This window comes from Parasteatoda tepidariorum, chromosome 6, assembly GCF_982258835.1.
Source record: "Parasteatoda tepidariorum strain Cologne lab strain chromosome 6, Ptep-v5.0, whole genome shotgun sequence".
In the NCBI taxonomy this organism is placed as follows: domain Eukaryota; kingdom Metazoa; phylum Arthropoda; class Arachnida; order Araneae; family Theridiidae; genus Parasteatoda; species Parasteatoda tepidariorum.
Window position 1 is genome coordinate 95284423 of NC_141760.1, and position 24538 is coordinate 95308960.

General features: G+C 31.0%; 1 protein-coding gene across 4 annotated transcripts in view; it reads left to right on the plus strand.

The window, feature by feature from the left end:
• LOC107455419 (inactive tyrosine-protein kinase RYK) overlaps positions 1-24538 on the plus strand; it is a 51167-nt gene that overhangs the window by 18919 nt on the left and 7710 nt on the right. For 3 of the 4 annotated variants that reach the window (XM_043047166.3, XM_043047117.3, XM_043047070.3), the window contains exons 2-9: positions 7526-7653; positions 10550-10649; positions 11446-11583; positions 14836-14868; positions 16698-16833; positions 21651-21739; positions 23921-24079; positions 24174-24263. In XM_043047166.3, the coding sequence (XP_042903100.2) occupies positions 7594-7653; positions 10550-10649; positions 11446-11583; positions 14836-14868; positions 16698-16833; positions 21651-21739; positions 23921-24079; positions 24174-24263 (805 nt within the window). In that variant the 5' untranslated portion in view covers positions 7526-7593. Of the gene's footprint in view, positions 1-4410; positions 4834-7525; positions 7654-10549; positions 10650-11445; positions 11584-14835; positions 14869-16697; positions 16834-21650; positions 21740-23920; positions 24080-24173; positions 24264-24538 lie in introns of those variants that run through there. The other variant, XM_043047029.3, reaches the window with a different exon arrangement.

Here is a 24538-nt window from a genome sequence, read left to right on the forward strand (position 1 = left end):
ATGAGTAAACTAAAATAATATTCGATTCCTAACTATTTGCTGCTCAGATTTTCATCAGTGATTTTTTTTCATCAATTTATACTAGAAAAGTGGAAAATGATGGGGAAAACTTTAATATTCATCTGTTAGAACAAAAATACCAAAAAATCTACAAATAATTTATATTACAAAAAAAAAACCCAGAAACATTACGAAATTTGTGATCATGTCTCTGATATAAATGTAAGCCATAAACTTTATAATCATGAAATGGCGTTCTTCTTAGAACTTTTTTTTCACTTGTTCTGCAATAAAAATCCAATTTTCTCACTTAGCAAACGAAATACAAATAAAGCTATTTAGAAAGTATATTTTAGCCATCAAAAGTACACATTTTCCCACCCCTTTCTTCTTTTTTTAATATCTAAGAAATGTTCGTGAAGTCTGCAATGGGAGACAGAGATGCAATATTTTGAGTTTTATTGGTTGATCGGACTGGTTTTTATTACTGGGATTGATTGCTTGTTCTATAATAACGTCTGCAAAATAGTTCCAAAAGTTTAGTTGTTTTCGTACTTAGGGTTAATATCGTTTGGTTTTATTTTGTTTTAGAATAGTGAGTTCAAGTTCCTCTTCAAAATCTGAATTTCTTTATTGCTCTCTATGATACAATGTTGTGTTGTTAATTCCTATCTCGGAAAGTGCAACTAGCAATTTATAATTTTTTTTCAAACCAGTTAAAAGTTCTACAAAAGTATTTTTATAGTAGACAGAATAGAATAAGCAATATACATTTTGTAAAATGCATTATACATTTAAAAAGTAAAAGAAAGAGTAACTGTAAAATATATGTAGAACAGTAAAGATTTTGTTACATCATTACCATTTTTAATAGATTTTTGAAAATTAAATTAAAAAAATTATAATAAATAAACAAATAATTAAAAAGTTATTTAATTAGTATTTAATTAGTTAATTAATAATTTAATATTTAATTAATTAATAATAAATTGATTAATATTTAATTAATTAATGTATAAGTAATTTTATAATTAATAATCAATTAATTTATCGATTAATTAATGAAAAATTATTAATTAAATTACTTAAGTGGTCGCAAATTTAGGAGAAACAAAAACGCTATCAAAAATTTGTCGGAATTCTGCGAAGAAAAATGGGATTTTAAACATCAAAATTAATTGATTGCCTGATGAATTTTGAAGGTGCTTCCAATAACTACCTTTGAACTCATTTATGTTTTCTTCGGCAATCAAACACGTTATGGTGTTTTTGGCCTCACTTTTTAAAAATAATTTGTTCGATTTCCAGCTGCCCTTTTGTTTTTCATTCGTAGTCATTTGTCTAATATTCTAACCACATGCTTGTTCTTAGCCACCACAGCAAAGAACCATATTAATTTTACAGCATTAAACAATTCTGTTCGGTCGCTCAACTAGATGTTGAGATATATAAAATTCAAAATGTTATTTTATAAACTTTATTTGAATAGCAATCCTCTTTTTTTTCTTCTTGATAATACTGCATGCTATGTTTGCCTAATAAAAAAATTTTATCGACCACTATGACTACTACGTACGGAATTAAAGCAACCGCAAAAGATTAAAAATTAATTTGGAATCTCTAATGTATAAACCTTTTTGGTTTCAGTTTTGACAATAATTTTAAAACTATATATTAAGGATAGACATTATAGAACACCCTATATGATGTTGCTGTATGCGCCGTAGGCTGTTTGGCAAATCGGGCTATTTGCAAACAATCGACGTCACTTTGCAATGCTCTTACAAGGCTCACTGCAATAAACCTAATAAATGACGTTGCCAGTTTGCAAAAAGCAGATATCGTAATTAGCTGACGACATAAACATAAACAAACTATGATTACTCATGGTAAAATCATTAACTGTCGTACTTTCATATTATAAGGAGCTATTCTCTTTTTAAATTATTGTGCTATAGTATGATAAAGAACCTAAATATGCTATTAAAATATGATTTAAAAAAAAGTTATCCCTGAACATGAAATATCTCTTCCGCTGAACACTTTCAAGTGATAACGCAAGAATTCAACAGAAAACTTTAAAATAATTTCTGTTGTTACGAAATATTTACGAATATGTTGAATTTCAAAAGGAGTTTCAGTTATCTTGCATTTTCCTGCTGCAGCGATTTTCTTTATATGTTATTCTTCTAAAATCGCCAAATCATTTCATTTCGAGTTGCAGTTGAATCACTTATCTGCACTACCGATTCCTCTTTTACTGTCTCTTGAGTTTGTTTACGCATCAACAAACTTTTTCCTCGTTATCATGACATCCTCAGTTTATTCAGTTTCCTTCAAGTTTCTCTACAAAAATCTAATTTTCATATCATTTTTTTCACACGCAAACTTCTTTTTTCTCAACTCAGAATGAAATTCTTTTCCAGAGTTGGTTGTTCGCGTTCGTAATTTGCTCGTATAAGGAATACAAATGGTTTGTTCAACACAAAATTTAAGCAAATGAATTCTGTCAGTCAGTGCATCTAGAAATTTTAAAAATATGTTGAGTTTAATAGCTGAACAACTTTAGACTCAATATATGCTGCGTTATTGTGAAGTTAAAATACGTAGTTTTAGCTTAAAGAAAATAAGAAAATGAATCAGAATTTGCAATTTTTGACTGAAATAAAATTGGTAAAAACTTTATCAATGAGTAATAAAACTTAGATATTTTGAATCTTTAATGTTAATTTCTTTGAACCTTATTGTTAGGTTATATAGGTACAAACATGTTGTTGTTTTTTTTTTAAAAAAAAGGGGGGGAGCGTGATAATGAGAACAATTTTATAAATTTGGCAAAAATGGTTGCATCACCGTTTTGGACACATCTAATAAAAAAAAATTCTTATAATTTGATTCTATATCTTGTTCTTGAATGCTACATTAGCTGATAAAAAAGTACAGTCTTTTAATAATATGTTTTTTTGAAAATAAAGAGTTGATTTTGCTTAAATTTACCCCATAATATGAAACCTGCAGGGATAAGTCAAAGGATTAGTTGTTTTATTTAACTTTTAAAAGGCATGCAACATCAAGGAAACTAATTTCAAGCTAAAGAAAGGCGTTTTAAATAAATATTCTTAGCAATGTTATTAATTGGTTTTAGGCCTCGTAAATTCAATTAATCAATTTTGTTTAGTCACCAGTATCATTTGTCATTATTAATTGAATTTATTTATATATTATATACGTGTGGGAATTATGTATCACGCTGGTCAAATAATTTTAAGGCAAATTTATTAAACCAAAAATAAAAAAAATCACGAAAAAAATTTATGATTAACCTTTGTAATACTCTTTTTCTTACATATTTTCAAACTGATACACTGATTTATTGCATCCCTGATGCCTTTTTTTTCTCTCTATTCACTCGCTGTATCAAAATTTTTTCATAAAAAAATATTAAATGACGATAACTGAAGTTCATTTCTACTTTCCCTTGGCTAATATACAGGGTGATATATATGGCGTTATATCAGGTGATCTGGGTGACCAAGGAATTGGACCTCCTCGCCCAATCCATCTTCCTGTCTCATCAGTCGTCGGTCTCATCAGTCGTATACTTAGACATGTTGGAAAACTTCGTATTTCCACAACTAGAATAGCTTCAGCCACATGTCTTTTTGCAACAAGATGGTGCACCACCTCATTAGGGTACCATCGTTCGTAGTTCTTTGAATGACGAGGAGGTCCAATTCCTTGGCCACCCAGATCACCTGATATAACGCAGCTGGACTTTTTTCTTTGGGGATTTATAAAGGACAATGTTTACAGAATCGTGTCGAACATTGATGACCTAAAAGCCAGAATTACGACCGCAATAGCTTCTGTGGATGCCGACATGCTTGCCGCTACCTGGCGTGAAATTGACTAGCGACTTGATATTCTCCGTGCGACGAAGGGGGCACACGCGGAAGTTCATTAACAAGGGTCATGAAACTTTTCGAATCTATCTAACCGTTTATGCTGTTAATTTTAATCTATCTTTATTATTTTATGAGTTATTAAACATCAAAATGGGTCCGGGACTTTATAAACACCCTGAATATTAACCTTATAAAAATTTGATAAGAAATTTTTCGAAAAGTTAAGGATCGATATATAAACGCATCACATTTTTAAACTTTACACTAACTTATATTATATATATATATATATATAAAGAAGTACGTGACAGATGAAGTTTGATTTTTTGTTATATGAAAACGATTTAATGGTTTCACATGGTTACGAACAATTATTCTAATTTTTTGGGTGTTTTCCAATTAAATTTTCTAGAACTGTTTCAGGGAGACAAAAATATACTTCCGTTTGTGGCGCTGAACTAAGTGCCTGTCTATGGCTACCGCTTACCTTGTAACCTAGCAACCAATTTCATAAAAGGCTGTGTCACCGTCTGGGGTGGTTTCCCTGTCGGTTCCTCATTTAAGCATGAGCGGGAAATTTAGTTTCGCCATGGACGAGTCGTTGAGTTTAGTTCGATATAAATTTCTAAATTATTTATAAACTTATTTTTAAGTGGTTTTTTATCGTAGTAGGAGATCAATATATTTAACCTAAGTGATTGACATCGAAAATGGATAATAATTAAAATGAAATGATACCAGAGGAATTCATTTTGATTACCAAAATGAATTTATGATAATCTGCAAAACTTTCTCCCTGATTGAAATTTTTTTTAAAAAATGGGATTGAGATGCGTAGAACACACATTGTTCGTTTTGTTATGCTCTGGATGTGTTACCGCATGGTTTAATTTATTTGTCAGTAGAACGGAAGGAAAAAGAATTCTAGGTAAGTTTTTGGGCATGGTTTAAGATTTACTTAAAATATAAATACTAAAATATTTTACTGTAATATTTATCGACCTTAAAATTATCTATCTATTAACGCCTGACTTTGTCTTGAAATCTCTATTACAAAAATTATGTTTAAACAGAGAAGTGAATATTTTTTTATGCTACGACCTCTTTAAAAAAAAGTCCCAACAGCATTATTTATGTAGTATTAGGATTTTGGTGAGATTTAAGATTTTTATATCAGCTTATAAGTTGTAGTTAAGACAATAGAACACTGCCAAAATAAATGTTAATAGTTAACCATACAATTTTTTATCTTTATGAAAGAAAAATTAGGAAATGACCTCATTCGATGATGCTGTGCATTAATGGGTTAAAAGAGTTGCTGTTACCTTTATTGTGCTTTAATTGCTTAGAGTGGTGGCTGAAAAGCTGAGTAAAAACATTATAGTGTGCAGAATCGTTTTTAAAAATTTTCAGTAGTGCTTGTATCTTACAATCATCACCGCATTATAAAAAGTTATTTACATACATGTTTGAATTATTTTTCTGGCGTGGCAATCAAAGCCATCTTAAATCAGATTTTAAAAAATAGACAATCAAATATTGTGAATTTTTTATACCAACTGATAAAAATTCTTCCTGAAAAGGCATGAAAGTTGGCAACTATCATTATATGGTTTACGACTATCAATGATCAATTCCGTAGTCTTGCATTTTTGATTACAGAACTACGTAACAAGGTGAATCCCGAATCAAACGTTGATACAAACTAGCGGTCGGGTACGGCATTCTTAATGGAAATAACTCGCATTTGAGTTACATTGGAGAAAAAAATCTCGAACCCATATTCGGTCTACGACTGGAAATATTTTCTCAATTGCACTTGACTGATGCATAAATCGCATTTATCAGTCATCGATTTGTATTCGAACCTAGGTCACTTCATTGAGCTCCTTACAGCCTGAGCCACCGTGGCTCTCTGTCAATTGATTTTATTATATTTTATAACCATCGTTGAACAGCTGACCCAATTTTTTGGGTTTATGACTGCTAATCTTCAAGTTCGTAGCCTTGTTATTTTGAATTCAATCCAGAAGACAAGAGAATTCCCAGATCAAGTATTGGGCGAAATTTGCCTTTCATGGAGGACTTTTAGGTGGAACTAACCCTCATTTGCGTTACATGGAGCGGAAAAACACGAAAACTCCTACGGTTAGCCTGACGGCAAGTGGACACTAACCCAAGATCGATCTACCACTGGGGATATTTTACGTCAGCACTGTGGTTGGTGCGCGCCAGATGCGGAATTCGTATCGACCAGCCATTGTTGGGATTCGTACCCGGTTCACCTCATTGGAAGGCAAACGCTTTATCCCCTGAGCCATCATGGCTCTCTGTCAAGTGATTTTATTTTATTTTATAACCGTTGTTGAACAGCCGACCCAATTTCATGGGTTTACGACTACTTACGTTCAACTCCGTAGCCTTGTAATTTTGAACCAATCCAGAAGACAAGGAAACTCCTGGATCAGTACCCCCAGAGGTATTGATTTGTTGTGGGAACATGGAGGACTTTGAGACTTGACAGATTTAACGTGCATCAGTCACCATTTACTACACGGGGAGTCTTCGGCCGGCGAGGATCGAACCCACGACCTCTTGGAGATGGGCCCAGCGCCCTACCGACCAGGCTATCCCGCCCCCTCTGTCAAGTGATTGAAATAATTTCGAAACGAATGACATTAACTTTTCATACTTTACTAGGTGTGTTTATAGTGCGAGCGACAGTGTAAATTTTTTACAGCTGAATATCTATTTTTTGCAAGTAGTAAAAAAAACCTCTTGTTTTACAAATAAATATAACTTCTTTCTTAAATAAAAGTTAAAAAAGTATAATTCTGAAAAAATATAAATTCCGTTCTTAAATAAATTCTGGTGTTGGAGTTTTATAGGTTTTCAGAGCGGTTGGTGATGTATTTTTTCCCTATAAATTAAACAGTTAACAATTCGAAAACTAACTATCAAAATTCCTTTCACCGAATTACTCTCTGTACTTTTTTCAGCACACCATGATATTTTCAAGTTTCTAAACCTCATAATTTTAGAGCAGCAAAATAAAATGTAACGTTATATTAGACCTTCAAAACTGTGGCATACTGGCTTTTTTTTAAAGGAAATTCGAAGACATAGATAATTGTTACATTTTTATATGATGCATAATTAAAAAAAACTTTGAATACTAAATTAATTATACAATTTTCACTATAATATATAAACACTGGAATGCAATTTAGTTACTTCTTAAAACGTGTATGCATTCTTTTAGTTTCTCTTTTTTAAATTTGTTATTCAATAAATAAAAAAATTCACAATTCTGCTAAACCCAAACAATTCTGCTATTCCTAAAGTTTTTAAAAATTAAAAAAATTTTTTTTTTTTTAAATTTTGATAATGTTAAAACAATTCTATTTAAATCCTTTGTTTTTAACAATTTTAACAATTTTTCAATTAACTTAACAATTATTAATTTTTTTCAATTATTTTAACAATTCCATTTATTTTGTATAAAAATATTCATCTTTTAATATTGTAACAATAATTGTATATACTAAAATTTATATATTCACTTTATATATTTAATATAAAATTTTTATACTACTTATTAATTAATATTCTTTATGTAGGATTGAATGCTGAGTTGCGTTATGTAGACAATGGAACAGTTAATGATTATGCCCTTGGATTTTCAATAATGGTTCCGGAACACGTATGGGAATTATTTTTCACCTGGAATAGCTTAAAGCCCACACCAGTAAGATTTGACATGACTCAAAATAATTAATTAATAATAAAGAAATTTTGTTCTATTTCTATTGCAGATGAAATGTGCTCCATAATTGACTTAAACGGTCCTCAAATCCTATGAAGTCCATTTAGTTTAGGTCTCAAAAAGTAAGACAAAACTAACTCATCTATATTTCTTGTTCAAAGGCCTAAGAGAAAAAGATATCCATCTGTTAATGAATTTGATCATGGATAAATCTTCCACTAGACTTCCGCAAAACTAATTTAGTGGAAGATACTTAACCTTCTACAAAAGTTCATCTTCACCAAAGAGAAATATTTCTAATTATGTTATTTATTAAATAAATTTCTTTCGAGCTTTTGTTCAAAAGAATCTTATGGAGCTCTGTGCTTGAACTTAAGTATATTAGCTCGAGTGTCTTAAAATTAAGTGTAAAGAAATTCATAAACTAAATCATAATTAAATGGAATAGGAGAAAAAATATTCATCTTCCAGAAAAATGAATTCAAATCAATTTCAGTGTGATTTAAGTATTCAAAAAAAGTGCTAATGTTAGATAATGTATTTATTCTTATCACGGTTTTTATAATTCAAAATTTTAATTATATTTAGTTTTAAAATCGTTGATGTCTGATTATTTTATTTTAATGAATTTTAAAATTTATTTTGTTAAATTACTTTTAAATTAAATTTCAATTTCAATTTTTTTATTAATTTTTTTATTTTATTAAATTTTGTATTTATTTGTTATGTATTATGTTATGTGTTTTGTATTATATGCTTATTAAATTTTAATTTTAAAATTTTTTTTATTTTATTGAATTCAAACTTTTAAATTTATTATTTAAATTATGTTTAAATTGAATCTTAATTTTATTTTTTTTATTATTTATTTTATTATATTTTAATTTAAAACTTATTTCCTTTAATTTATTAAATTTTAATTTTAAAATTTATTTTATTAAATTATTTTTAAATTAAATTTCAATTTAAAATTTTTTCAAATTATTTATTTTATTTTATTAAATTTTAATTTCAAAATTTATTAAGCTGTTTTTAAATTAAATTTAAATTTCAAATTTTTTTTCAATTACTTATTTTATTTTTTTAAATTTTAATTTTGCGAAATGAAAATTGCAATTTTAATTACGATAGTTAATTTTGGCTAGAGACGACTGACACAGTTTTGCTTTGCGACGTAAGTTATTGAACTTAACTTAAGTTATTGAACTAAAACTTACACCTTCTATTTCATAAAATAAGCATTTTCATTTATATATGATCTTGCAAATGACATTTAATTCGTAAAGAAAGTATCTCGAAATAGCAAACAAGTTCAATTAGAGAGAGAAAAAATAAAAACATTAAATAACTTTTGATCTAATCATCGGATTTTCATATCAAATTGTTATTTTAATGATTTACTGAATTTAACAGTACACGTTAAATATTCAAATTATCTCAACATTTATGATAAACAATGAGACACAAAAAGGTCTTGCTATGAATAAGCAACTTCCAATTCCGAGGAAATTTGATTCTTGCACAATTCGTGCGTTTCGTGTGAATATCGCACGAAACTTCAGCGTGAACGAAATGACTAAAACTTAAAAATACTTTGAAAAGTTTTAACATTTTTCGTTTTTGAAAGTTTTTTTTCTTCTATTTACCACCACAAATGCACATCATGCCAAAAGTAATAGCCGATTATGAGGAATATATTCTAGTTGTAAACAATCTCTGGTAATTTCATAATTTCATCTGATGATAAAACTGGTCGTAAATCCGCGCTTTCACTTTCAGCAACAAAGCTATTAGTGGATCTATAATTTTTCTTCCTTTTAGGATATAGCTTTTAGATTAATATTAAGTTATAACTTAATATTTATTGAATAAACAGATAGTTCTATAGATACTAGACTGTAAGGAATTCAGCCGTTGCCTGCTATAACAGTAAATATAGTCAAACCCAGTTATAGTGAACATGGTTTATAGTGAACTGTCGGATATAGTGAACGAAATGTCCTTACTATGCACATATAATATTATTTTTTGTGGATATAGCGAACGAAAAGAAGGGAGGAAATTGGATATTATGAACTTTTTTCTGTCTTCAACTGATTTTTTCCCTTTATTTTTTTGGTAATTTTGAAATTTCTACATAAAATACATACACCGATTTTTAAAACCATCTATTGATTGGAATGTAGCCATAAGCATTTTTTCTTGTTTGCTTCTTCTATCTCAGTTTCCCATCTCTAAATATAGGCGATCCCTAAATTTTTTGTACGCAAGACGAAGAGTAATAAAAATAAAAGTTAACACATATTTTTTTTGTTACTACATATTAATTTTTAATCGTTTTTGTATTTTTTTTATTGGTCATTTATTTAAATAATGTGTAGTAAAAGGGAGCATTTTGGAAATTTTTTTTAAAATTGTTTGCAGTAGGGATATAGTGAACTCCCGGTTATAGTGAACAGATATTTCGGTCCCTTTGAAGTTTCACTATAGCAGGGTTTGACTGTATTTTATTTGCATACCTTGTATTATATTTGCTTTTGCAAAATAATTTGCTTCTTAAATTTTTTTTAAATGTTTCCACCATTAAATTTTAGATTTTCAACAAAAATTATCATTGAAAGTTGATTGAATATATATCTTATAAGAGAATTTCAAGCAAAAAATTACAACATAACATCAAATAGATTCATTATTATTAAGCAGAGTGCAGTGATGACGGCCATACTAACACACATATGTAAATTAAAACGGACAATAACAAGATTAATTTAAAATTAATGCACTTTGTAAGCACTTTCACTAGAGTGTATATAGTGTTTGTAGAAGAACATGAAATTATCTTTCCTAAAGTTGATGACACTATAATTTTTTTTTTTAGATTCCCTACACCATAGATATAGGTGTGAGCAACTATGAGGCAATGATGAGACCACAACTAAATATCACTCGAAAAGGATTCGTGCCTATGCATTTAGGAAGTAAATCTGTCTTTTTACTTTCTTAGCAATTGAGTTATTTTTTGAAGCAATACGCTAATTTATGTATTTTATCTTCTTACTGTTATAATTTCTCTTAATATGTATTTGTTGAAACCTTATTGGAAATGAAGTCAAATAAATATAAACATACTTGGGAACAAACAATTTATTTAACCTATGAATCTCTTCGTATAAAATTGTTTTGCAATTATTTCTTCGTATAGAATCTCACAATTGGTATTCCTTTGGTTAATTTTTTTTCAAGCACAAATAATATATTCTATACAATTGTTATTTTTCAAACCAAAGTGATCCTCTATTTCGTTCCATTAGCAAAATATTCTTGGATAAAGCTACAATAATTATATATTTTTAAACCAAAATGTTTAGCGGTTTTGTGGGAAATATTTGTGTTTTAGAAGAAGTAAACAATGATGAATAAGAAGCAATTACGAGAGTTGGCGAGAGGATCGAATCCTTCTTGTTTATTGAACTAATAAGAATGTACAGAAATATTTAAAAATATATCTCACACTTATATTTCAAATGGCTTCCTAACAATATTTGTTTTTATTTTTCCAATCAGAGTTTAACTGTACGCATGCAAGAACCTGAAAAAAAGTTTACATTTAATATGTAAATCTTATTACAGTGCATTGATTATCGACCTTATTTCTAAAAAAAATTATGAAAATTTATTTTATTCAAAAATACAAGTCAAAATAATTTTTTATAAGATTTAAAGCTATAAGATTTAAAAAATTCTACACATAATAAGTACCATTTTCTGTTTTAGCATTCCGATTGTTGCTGCGATGTACTGGAAAGGTCGATGCAGAAGTAGGAATATTTATGAGAATGAATTTTTCGATGCCACCTCCTTTTCCTGAATCTATTTACTTCACACTGAAAAGGAAAAAGATATGCCACATCAGTAATTTGACTTCACCTATATTATTATAGAAATATTTAATAACTAACTATTAATAACTGTTAAAGATAAATTTACTTTGTTACGATTCACATACGAGAAATTTTTTCATAAAAATTACTATTTATATATTTTTTTTAAATTTATTTAATTTATTATGAAATTTATTTTTTTTATTAAAAACACATATAGATAGAAAACTAATAATTATGACTTTTTTGCTAATTTTATATCCCACGAGAGCGTATAACTTCGACAGATATATGAAAAATTGCGATTTATAAACATTTAAAACATTTATGTCAAAAATGGTTATACATTCAAGTTTACATTTCAATAACTTAGCAATAAAAATATTTTTTAAATTTGTCCAATCACTGTTGACGAAAACGGACAGAAAGACATCAAAACCAGTTTGATTGCCGGATAAAAACTAAAGATCTTTTCGATAACTGTTTTTTTACCTCCGCTCAATTTCTCCCGGAAATCAAAATAGTCTTGATGTTTTCAATCTTGCTTTTTTGTTTATAAATACATATAACATAAAGCATTGGTTTTGATATCGCATTTCTCATTTCTTCTCTCATTAATTTGACTTAGTTCTTCTTTGATGACTTATTTTACAAGAATTCTAAAAATATGAATCTTCTTGAGACCTGAGCTTTAAATAAAGGTAGAAAACTAATTTTCACTTACGAAAATGTGGTTTAAAAGACAGTAAACTGATAAAGTCGATTATATATTTTCTTTAAAAATTAAATTAATTGAACTAATTAATTAATTTTTAATTTAATTGAATTAAATAATTTTTTATTACATTTTACATAAAAATTCTTATATTTTAATTTCCACATTTTTAGCGTATTGTAGAATATTTTTATAGTGTAGGTATTTCTTCGTATTTTAGCCATGAAACAAAATTTACTATAGACTGCTCAATACTACTTGCTGTTTTAATTCACTGTGCAATAAAATATACATATGACATAAAACGATTATAAAAATTACGATTATAAAATTTTCCTACCTTTCTTTTTTTTGTGATTTTTTATTTATTTCTTATTATTTTTTTTAATTATTATTACTTTTTTTTTTTTGTCGACCGAAAATATTAAATCCAGTCATATTTTTACATAGACATTCGCCTTGTAAACTCATTGAAGAGAAAAAATTGTAAAATATTATTGAAATGATAAAAGTGTACTAAATACACCCCTATATACTGGGAGATGAGAGATTAAAAGTAATAAATTGTCAAATAAATAAAAAAAAATCTTGAGATCTCTTCGAATCTTAAGACTAAAGTAGCACGTATTATTTGAATCAGAGAAATAAAAATGACATTTCACAAAAGAAAAATTAATAAATAAATAAGTATATCCTAAAATGAAAGACGCAAAATATTTGTATTAAAAAGTTGCTTATTTTATATGACTTTTCGAAAATTAACTGTGATAGGTAAAAGGAGAAATTGTCTACTATACTTAATTATAAATTTTCATTTTTTTTTCATTTCGCCATTTATTGCGATTTTACAATAAGGTTTACTTATCAATCATAGCTTTCAGTGACTTTATAGAACCGTTTTGCTCAAATAATTCTAATATAGCTTAAATTGGACATACTTTTTAATGATATTTTTAAATTTAAACAAAACAACACTATAGGACTTAACAAAACAGGGATGTGAAAATGTACGACTGTTGATAAAATTAAAATAAATATTGAATGAATGTAATAATGCACAGCAAATGCTTTCCAAAGAAATTTAAATTAGAAATAATAATCACTGAAGCAAGCAAATTAACATTTTAAAACTATTGTAACTAGTATAACGTTTTGTAAACTATTTTACGACTTAGCATAAGGCAGCTATTCTAAATTTCCATAACTTGTCACATTAATCACGTGAATAACCATTTTTCATTCTATAATGTCATTTGTTCCTACCGAAGTAAAGAGTTTAAAATATTTTCAACTTGATGTCCGGTAATCTGATAATTTTTAAAAATCTGACTTTTTAAAATGAGTTTTAAGTAAAAAAAATTTTCGAATGGATTGGTCTTTTGGTGTTTGTCATCTTTCATGCTCTTCTGACTGCTGTTAACAGTTAGACCACCGAAACGCTTTTAAAAAAAAATTTATTTGAAGTATTTGGTATTTTTAATTTTCACCATTTTTCTTTTACGTGGAAAGTTTAATGTTTTATAAAGCATTAAATATTTCTTATTTGCTACGTAAATAGAAAATAATTTCTTCAACAGCTGTTTTTGGGCCAGGGAGTCATTAAGGTTGAGGATCAGCTGTTAAATTTTTTAACAGTCTGGTATTTTCAATTTAAATGAAGATTAGAAGAAATGAAGCGTAAAAAATTTCGTCGGGATACAAAGCATTTTGTACTTCCTTTTGTATTTAAGGAAATATTTGATGAAAAATACTTATTTACTAAGTTCATTTATTTATTCTATTCATTTTTTTTAATTTTGTCATTACCTTTTTTTTCATCTTTGAAATTTAGCCTGTTCCACAGCACCGAGTGCTTAGAGCCCGCTCCAAACTTCTTCAACTTTTTAAAGGTTATCGTTTACGGTTATTAATTGTTTAACAGTTGAATTTTCAATTGATTCAATTCAAAATTCAATTTAATAACGCTATTCCATCATTATTTGTTCATTTTCTCATTCTTATTCCTCTTGACGCAATAGTAGTTCTTTTTTTTATCAACTTTAAATAATTCTTTCAGAAAATTAAACTGTAGTAAAAAAGTTAAAAACTTAAAGAATAATGAAATATAATTCACGATTTTTACGAACTTAGAGAACATTTCTACTAAATGTGATTTGATTGTACTACTTTAAATCCTCCCGCCAAATTCTTAATTTCTTATTTTATATGAACTTTTATTTTGATAAAAAAAACGGTTTAGCTTTATAAAATATTGTATCAAAATGAATATATGATTGGTATTAAAATGAAAAGTTTTATTTAAAAACATTTGAATTTCTCACAAAATCGTTAATTTATAACAAAAAGAGATGAAAAGAACCTATCCACTCATGTCTTAAGATGAAAACCGATTAAATTTCAGTTTGTTTTCGAATGCCACTGTCAGAACAATTTGGAACCAGCTCTATAAAAGCTCCGTTTTAGGGAACTGACCCAGTATCTCTCAACAGCCCATTTAAATCAATAATTTCTAATAAAATAATTAAATTTAAATTCACAAACAAATTTAAATTCACAATTATTTTTCAGGAAACAATACTTCAGGTGACAGTCTTACAATTGGTAAGTTTAAAAAATTTTACTTTTTTAATCTTACTTGACTTATTTCTAAAAGCATATTATAAATAAATAAGTAAAAACACTTTCTCTATTTTTTAAAGATTGTGCCTTGCTTTAAAAGAATTTCATTCAAAGTGCATTCATGTCTTAAGCTTACGCTCTAAACGATATTTACGTTTTAAAAATATAACCAATTTTTAACCCTCTAACTATAAACTACTCTGCGATATTTGTTCAAAGATTCTTATAATTAGTCAATTCATTAAGGCATTTAAAGAATAGAGAAAACAATAAGGATCTAATGTTTATTCTCTATGAAAATTTGAAAAAAAAGACACTCTAAAATACCTTAACTGAAAATTCGTTTCTTAATCTATCATCATGCTAAATTTCGTAGCTTTAAGTATCCTCCCCAAATCAACAGAAGCAAAAACACAACAATGTGTAATGTTACCAGATGCCCAAAACAGTGAAAACAGTACTGATTTAAAAAATCTATTAAAAAGATGCAAAGATACAGAAATGCACTGCTTGCTGTCGTCTGCTTAGGAAACAATAATTTAACTAATCCAAGTTTTAAAATCGATTAAGACAATTGCAAGCAGATGTCGCATTTGATTTTGTCCTCAGACTGTGCTACTGTTCTGTGAATGGTAGTTGTTTTTAAAATAAATTGTTTTATAATTTTTCCTAACTGGCCGCGATCAGATGATTAACTTCGAAATTAATTTTAAAACTCTGTGAAAATAAATAAACCAGCTTCCTAGGCAAAATGCAGCTGATTGTATATTTTTATCACCTTACATTTTTAAGTTCAGAGAGAAAAAAACTATAGTGAAAACTACCAGAATCTTAAAATTTACCATTTTTATGACTCTATGGTAACATAAAAAACCTCGGTAATTTTTATCGAAGCTCATTGACAATGATTTTGGTATAATTAACTACAAAACAGGGTTTCATAATATGACATTTTTTATTTCCAATGAGCTGCACAGTCGGTCGTGCCGATGAGCAGACCTAGTGCGTTCTCCAGAGGTGGTATCCACTCTTTCAGGACCACCACAATGGGTGAGATACCGTTGGTCATGTTAATTTGGACGTCTAGTTTCTGCCACACTGGATGGCAGCACCGAGACTCTATTTGGATGCTAAAGTGCACTAGGAATTTAATTTTGCCGGAAATACCAAGAGCCAATAAGGCACTCCAGGGATCTTTTACATGCCGCATAATCATACGACATGGCCGCTGAGGATTTTCTGCATCCCGAAAATCCGGCTTCTGGGCCGGGGATCGAACCCGCAGACTGCGGTTCGTATTTTTTGCACGCAGAAAGCCGACGACAGATCAATTGCGCGTATACAACTGCATAATATGACATAGAATTTGATAATGTGATAAAATTTGATTATTTTATAATGCTACCTACGGCAGGGTATTAAAAAAAACATTTAAGCTGTTAAATTTACTTTCCAGTTTTGTATTTTTTACTAAACGTTTGGTAACAGGAACTATAATTTTAAAAACCAGAACTGCAATAAACTCTTATCACATAAATAGAAAAAATATGAAATAAAATGGTTTAAATACTGTATATTTAGGTTTTATTAACCAAAATTAGGTTTCGCTTTTTTTTTTTTCAAAAATAGATCTATTTTCATACAGTACGGTGGTTTTACCAGAACCTTTTTCTCCGCGTTTATTTCACAAATTACCAGTCATTTTTGGAGAGCAAATAGCGTAGTATGACAAATCGCTTAAGGATAACAAATAATTGTAATGTATTTTATGAACTTAATATGAAACTTACATACTTTTTTTATACCTTTAGCTGATGCAATGATTGACACAACTGGTTCTCTGTACATTGCTGTTGGCTTCATAAGCGCTTTTATTCTTATAATAGCCATGGTGGCTGTATTATGCTATGTGAGAACAGTAAAAGCTCGGATGTCAGATGTTATACAGTAAGTCTATACTAAAAATATATTATATTCAAAACAATTTAATCACAATAAAAACGTAAGTATACCAGGGCTTAGATATTTTTATACGGAGAAATTATTTTTTTTATGAAGACCATATAGAGGCACATCCGTAATCAATTCCTTTAGCATAACGTTTTAGACTCGCTGCCAAAATTTAAGTCCAGAAAGCATGCAAATTTGAATATCACTAATTAATGCACTATTGGAGCAGACCTGCAATCAAAAATGTGATTAGAAAGCAATAGATTTTATAATGCTGATTTCAGGAATAATAGTGAAAACAGTATCAAGTACTCTTTCTTCAACAAATCGAAAATTTTGATTTTTATAGTATTTATTACATACGCATCCATAATATTATAATCTATTAAAAATAAAGGGGGATAAATTAATGGCATAAATTGTGAATACCTACTGGCAAACATTTGTGGTATAATGGGTAGTCTGTGATTCGATCAAATAACAGCAAATTTTCAGGTACAAACTTCAACTTTTTTTTAATAGATTTAAGTTCAAGATAGATTTTATTCGAGAGAAGAGGCCAAGATATTCCGATCTAGACTAAAGAGATATCATTTAATGCATTTTATTGCGCTGAATCGAATAAAAAAAATCTCAAGTCGATGGGACTACAAGCTTAGAAGGCATTAATATTTTATATATCAAAAGTACATTTTGATCTCATTTGTACTTTTCGTATTGACTGAGACAATTAAATACTTCTAAGATTACTATCAAGATGTATAAGGTATTAAATCTTATGTATTTTTTAATATTAAGTCTAATAAAATCAAAATTAGATCAAACTAAAAGTATAAAAGAAATGCGGGTTTTATATATTAGAGTTGCCGACCAGGTGGCCGAGTGGTTAGCGTGCCTGTCTGCGGAGCCGATGGTTGCTGTGTTCTATGTCCTTTCTCCCTTGTGTGAATGTGACCCGCCCTATAAACGGGTTTGTGATTGTGTGACGTGGGCGACGCTGCTCCACCGCCGTGGCTTCGCCACTGGTGCCCATCGGGTTACGAAAAGAGAGTAGCAGTTCTGGCATAAGAGGCCAATGGGGCAATACATCCCAAGTGTCCGCCATTAAAAAAAAATATATATATATATATATATATATATATATATATATATATAAACTGCTGTTTGTAGAAAATGCAACACCATGAAGGAATCATCAGAATCAAATGAAATTCGCAGCAAATGTCAATTATAGGATATTATGCAAATTAATAAAGTTTCAGAGCTATCGCGCGTGCGTGGCGCGCGCAGCGCCCTCTGAATTGATGCTGAAAGCGTATAAATAAAGTGCTGTAGCGGGACGTTGAAAATAGTCTATGATTATTTGTTAGTGGCAAACGTTTAGTGAGACCTGAGTATGCCTCCACGACGGAAGAATAAGAAATTCAAGCAACTTACGGAGTTTGAACGAGGGAGGATAATCGGCCTTCGAGAAGGAGGATTTTCCTATCGCGCAATAGCAGCTCGTATGCAGCGGAACAGTTCCACAGTGATGCGAGTTTGGAAGCAGTGGACCGACGAGCACCGAACAACTCGAAAAACAGGCACTGGACGACAGAAGGTGACGTCAGAGCGCGATGATCGACACCTGCTCCGCATGGCGGTGAATGATCGCACAGCTTCCTCCAGGCAGCTGGCAGCACATTGGTCTACTGCTACAGGTGTACAATTGTCGGCTTCGTCAATTCGTCGTCGTCTGCTGCGCCGTGGATTGCGTGCAAGGGTGCCATTATACAGGATTCCCCTCACGGCGGATCATCGACGGCTGCGTCGGCAGTGGGCTCTTGAGCACAGAGACTGGCGAGCTGATTGGCACCAAGTTGTCTTTTCAGATGAATCACGCTTCAATTTGTGGACCCATGATGGCCGTGTTCGTGTTAGACGTTATGCCGGTCAACGCTGCCTTCCTGAGTGTATTATTGAACGACATAGTGATCGAACACCCGGAGTTATGGTCTGGGGTGCGATTTCGTATCATGGACGATCCAATTTGATACGAATTGAGGGTAATCTCAATAGCAACAGATACGTCCGTGAAGTGCTACAGCCCGAAGTCGTTCCTTTCCTTCAAGGCATCCCTGGAGCTATCTTTCAGCAGGATAATGCACGCCCACATGTTGCGCGGACTGTTAGAGACTTCTGTTCAGCACAACGCATGCAACTTCTTCCTTGGCCTGCTTATTCGCCGGATATGTCGCCTATTGAGCACGTGTGGGATATGGTTGGTCGGCGTCTCACTCGTGATCCGCGTCCTGCAGTTTCCAAAGACGAACTTTGGTTGCGCATACAAGCGATATGGAATTCTCTTCCTCAAGCAGATATTCAACATCTGTTTGACTCCATGCCACGTCGTATAGCAGCACTTATTGCAGCGCGTGGTGGCTGCACCAAATACTGATTTCGGACGCTTAATTTGTTTCTTTTGTTTTGAAAATTTCATCATTTATTTGTATCAGTACAAGTCGTTTCTGCATTAAATTTCATTTGATTCTGATGATTCTTTCATGGTGTTGCATTTTCTACAAACAGCAGTTTATATATATATACATATATTAGAGTTACACTCTTTAATTTATACCCGAGCGTCCAAACACAAAACCCTTACAGCTTCAGTACTGTAGCTCCATTTATTCTTAGTTTTATCGATTTTATAAAAAATATACATGAAACAATAACATTTCTATTTAGCATTCTATTTTTAAAAAAAATTGGTATAAATATATAAAATTAGTACTATCCCAATATGCGATCCACCAGGTATTTATTATGAATGGTTGATTTTTTTTTTTTTTTTTAGCTTTAAGATAAAGTACCACTGTCCAGTATACCATATATTTATGTTTTCTAAGGTTAAGTGCCCCTGCCTGGTATATATTTGCCCGGTATACCCTACACTGATGTTTCCCAGAATACTGTAATGTTCTATACTGCAGTTGCGCCAACTATTGATCAGCTAAATAACTACACTGGCGGATCGCATATTGGGACAATACCTGTACTTTTGTACAACATAACTCCTTCAACTTTTAAACTACCAGCCCCAATGACTTTAATTTTATCTCATTCAATTTAGCGTAAAAATTTTTTCAAAAACGACACCTCACTTATTCTTATACGAGGGGCATCCAGAAAGTAAGTTTCCCTATTTTTTTTTAAAAAAAAAAGAACTCACACTTTCAGAAACATGTACAACAATGTTTCTGAAAGTGTGAGTATGTACAACAATTGTACAACATGTACAACAATTGGCAACAAGTACAGCAATGTTTCAGCTATTTTTTAACATAGCCACCACCAGAATTGAGACACTTGTCGTATCGAAAAATCAATTTTTGTATCCCTCTGTCGTAGAACTTTGCCGCCTGTGAATGGAACCAGCGTGTGACAGACGTCTGCGGCTCTTCGTCGTTGCCAAAACGCTCACCGGAGAACAGGAATTTTTTGAGGTGCAAAAAAGAAGTGAAAATCGCTGGGAGCAAGATCAGGACTGTAAGGTGGATGATCAAAAAACTTCCGTCAAAACAGCTGCTGTGCGTCGAGCCGTATGTGGACGAGCACAACACCTGCACTAAGCATTCCACGCCTCTTGTCTTGAATGGCACGTCGGAATTTCTGCAGTTCCGTTGAAGACGTCTGTCACACGCTGGTTCCATTCACAGGCGGCAGAGTTCTACGACAGAGGGATACAAAAGTTGATCCCACGATACGACAAGTGTCTCAATTCTGGTTGTGGCTAAATTGAAAAATAGCTGAAACATTGCTGTACTTGTTGTCGATAAATATGTTCCTCAAAGTGTGAGTTTTTTTTAAAAAAAATAGGGAAACTTACTTTCTGTATGACCCTCGTAGTAATGGCTTAGTTTCTTCTTCGCTCCATAATGGGTAAAATATTCATTTTTCACCTTATATTTAAACCCAGTTCGTGAAAAATTCTTATATGACTGAAAAAGTAATGGATACCAACAAACAATATTAAAAATTAGGTATCGCAATAATTTTTTCAAACTTCAAATTTTGCAAGCCTGTGCATTTAAGTCAGGAAAAAAAAAATTGGCAAAATCGAATTATTCATTGTTGAAGAAAACGTAATGAAGATCCATTACGTCAATTAAATTGACGGGTGAAACTTGAAGATGTTTCTAATAATAACCCTATGAACCTCCTCTCAGTTTCATCAATCAGTTTAACAGTTGTGTTGGGCCGGGGTAGCCTGGTCGGTAGGGTGCTGGGCCTATGTTCAAGAGTTCGTGGGTTCGAACCCCACCGGCCGAAGAGTGATTGACGACTCGACGTTAAATCTGTCGAGTCGCAAAAATCCTCCATGTTCCCATAACAAATCAATACCTCTGGGTGTACTGGTCAATCGTTCTTTGATTCAGGTCAAAATTACGATCTGTGGATGAATGAATGGATGTATGAATGGGTCCGCCCTATAAACGGGTGTGACAAATGATGTGGCAGAAGTCGAATTCTTGGTCATAGATGGCGCCACTGGAAAACAAAAACAATCGCACTTGATCTCAATTGTGCTTGTTTTTATTACTTCATTTCTTTAAATAAATCACTTTTTTTAAAGTACATTTGTGAGTTTTCATGGAACTTAGGGCTCACCATCTTACAAGGGTTTGATTTGTATAAGCTAAAATTACCAAATTAGTTCAAATAGAGACATGAATGACATGCTTCTTATATTTTCAAACAATCAAATGAAATTAAAATATGATTTTATAATGAAAATTTGGATGTAATTCTTTGCCTGTGCTTCTTATTTATAGTTATGGAGAAACTTCGCCTGTACTTTTGGCTTCAACACAGAATGCCTTCTTGAAATCTAATACCCCAAGTGTTCACAGTCATGCTAACAGTAAGTTTAAACTCTTTACTTAATATTAATAAAAATTATAAATACAATTATTTTTAAACGCATTTTTAAACTGACGATTATTTTAAACCAATAAACCTTTCTAAAAGGCACCAATTTATTTCTCAAAACAATATTTATTTGATATATTAAAAAGAAAGTTGCTATCATGATGATAAAAAGGTTTATTTTTCTTTACTCACAATTAATGCAAAATAAGTTTTTTCGATTTTCGATATTTCACTTCCTATAAGAACAAAAAAAAAGAGAGCAACAATTAATTAAAGAAAGAAGTGTAGGATTTGCTGTGTTTTGCTTCAGAAACTAAGTTTATCCTTACCAAGTTGCAAAATTAGTTGTTTTAAGCTCGTTAACTGTGTAATGTGATTCCACAACAACAACAGAAAACTATAAAAGAATGTTTTCAAAATAGCACCATTTGCAGCAAAAACGAAGACAAAATAAATAAATCCAGTATAATTACAAGGTGACCACAATCTGGAAAGTTATAAAAAGTAATACTGATAGCAAATGTTTCCCAAGGCTGTTAGAAAACATAATTTCGTTTAATGAAGAAGAAATGAAGTTGGAATTTAGAAATGAAGTTGGTCAGTTATAATATCATGATATACACCGAAGAGTCATTGCATTATGACCACCCTCCATCTATAACAACGGGCTCGCCCAGGTTTTAATGGCTTCTCACCCAGGAACAATGTTTTCAAGAGGCACATTAGGAATCATAATCCCCATAGAACAATCCCTGACGCCTGTAAGCTACTTGAACATAGTTGCAGACCAGGTTCACCCATTCATTGCAACAGTTTTTCCTGCGGGGGATGGTGTTTAATAACAGGATAATGCGCCATGTCATAAGGGTCAAATCGTCATGGATTGGTTCGAGGAACATTCCAGGGACTTTCAAGTTATGTCTTGAAACCCCAAATTCACCTGGTCTTAATCCAATAGAGCATTTGTGGTCCTACTTGGAAAACCAAATTCGTGCTGCCACGCTACCCCCTCGCAATGTGAGGGAATTGCAGGACCAGTTGGTGAGCGCTTGGTACCAGATACCTCAGACTACCTATCAGCGCCTTGTGGAATCAATGCCACGGCGGGTGCTGGCAGTTTTGAGGTCTAAAGGTGGTCCTACATGTTGTTAGCAGGGTGGTCATAATGTAATGACTCTTCTATCTATTTCCTCTAATTTACAAATATATTTTGGTAGATAGAAATTATAAAAGACAATTTTCTTCTTCAATATTTCTGTGCAACTTTATAAATTTTTCCCTGTTGCTTTAAATTATTTCAGTTTGATTTATGAAGAAGAATGCATTTTCAATAGCCTTTCCATTCAGTATAACGTCATCTCATTAAAGAAATATGAAAATAATTTTGAAACTTCGAGAGAATAAAGTACCTCGTTCCTACCAAAAAATTCAGCCAACCATACATGTATGCCTTTTTCCATATTTCTTTAATTGATTTTTCAAACCATAGTTCTTATTTTTTTCTTTCTTTGGTTACCCGTAATTGATGACCATTGCCCTGGTTCGGGACGAAAAAAATATTCTTGCCCACGGCAGATCTTGAAAATGTAGCTGTTACCGTGACTAACCAAAAGCAAAAGAATGTCGACTTTCACCGGTTAATGTCAACAATCACATAGTCGTTTTGGTGAATGTTCGAAATATTTGTTGCATCCGATTTGATATTCATTTACTCGTTAATATTATTATATTTATTCGATATTTTAATATCTGCTGTGGATAGATTAAGAGAAACATCAATGTTCGAAGTAGCGGTTAATTGCATACTGGGCAGTGGCACTTGACCTTAAAAAAACATTGATGTAGGGCATACCGGGCAAATGCATACCGGGTAGTGGCGCTTATTTAAACCTAGTATATATTTCAGACATTTACCAAAGCGACTCTGTGATTGTCAACATTCACCGGTGGAAGTCAACAACCACCCATTTCTGTCACTCACAGTAACCCAAGAACAGCATGTTAAACATTAGAAATACATTAAAAAAACTTACGCATACAACAATGGCGGAGTTAAATAATATTGGTGAGGCATGTATATATATATGGTGAATAAATTAATCGAATATTTCTTATTAGTGAATAAATTATTAGAACAATTTCCCTTAGAACAAAACGTATTTTTTTCTTTAAGGTTTTGCAAGCAGTAAGAAACTAACTTCTTCTACCAACATCCCTTACGAACATGTATCTAGTTTGAAACAAATCAGAGATTTGAGACACGTATCCGAATATGTGGCTGAGATCAGGATGGATAGAAGAAACATAATTCTTCGAGAAAAATTACAAAAAGGTATTATAATTGCATTTACTCTTTTTTATTATTATTAATATTTCCATTTATTCCCAATCTTTTCAAGCTACAAACATTTTAATTTTTGAAATAGGAACGTATGGGAGAATATATAGTGCAGTAATAGTTGACTCGAATGAATTGTTACCAAAAAGAAAACCAGCAATTGTCAAAACAGTTACAGGTACACGGCTTTCTCACACTTTCTCAATGCATGTTTTCTTTCTTCTTCTCCTCTCCCTTTTTTTTCTTTTTAATGCAAAAAATTTTAATTTAAAAGCAATAACTTTTATTTTTAAATTTAGAAGAAAACCTATAGTTTTATTGTTTCATAAATTAGATTACGTTAAACGATTTTTGCTAAAAATGCAGGTTTTATCCAACAAAAAAACATTGAAATGCATGCAAGCACAGGTTATAGGTAGCATACTGGGTGTTTTTAATTTTAAAATGCAGCAC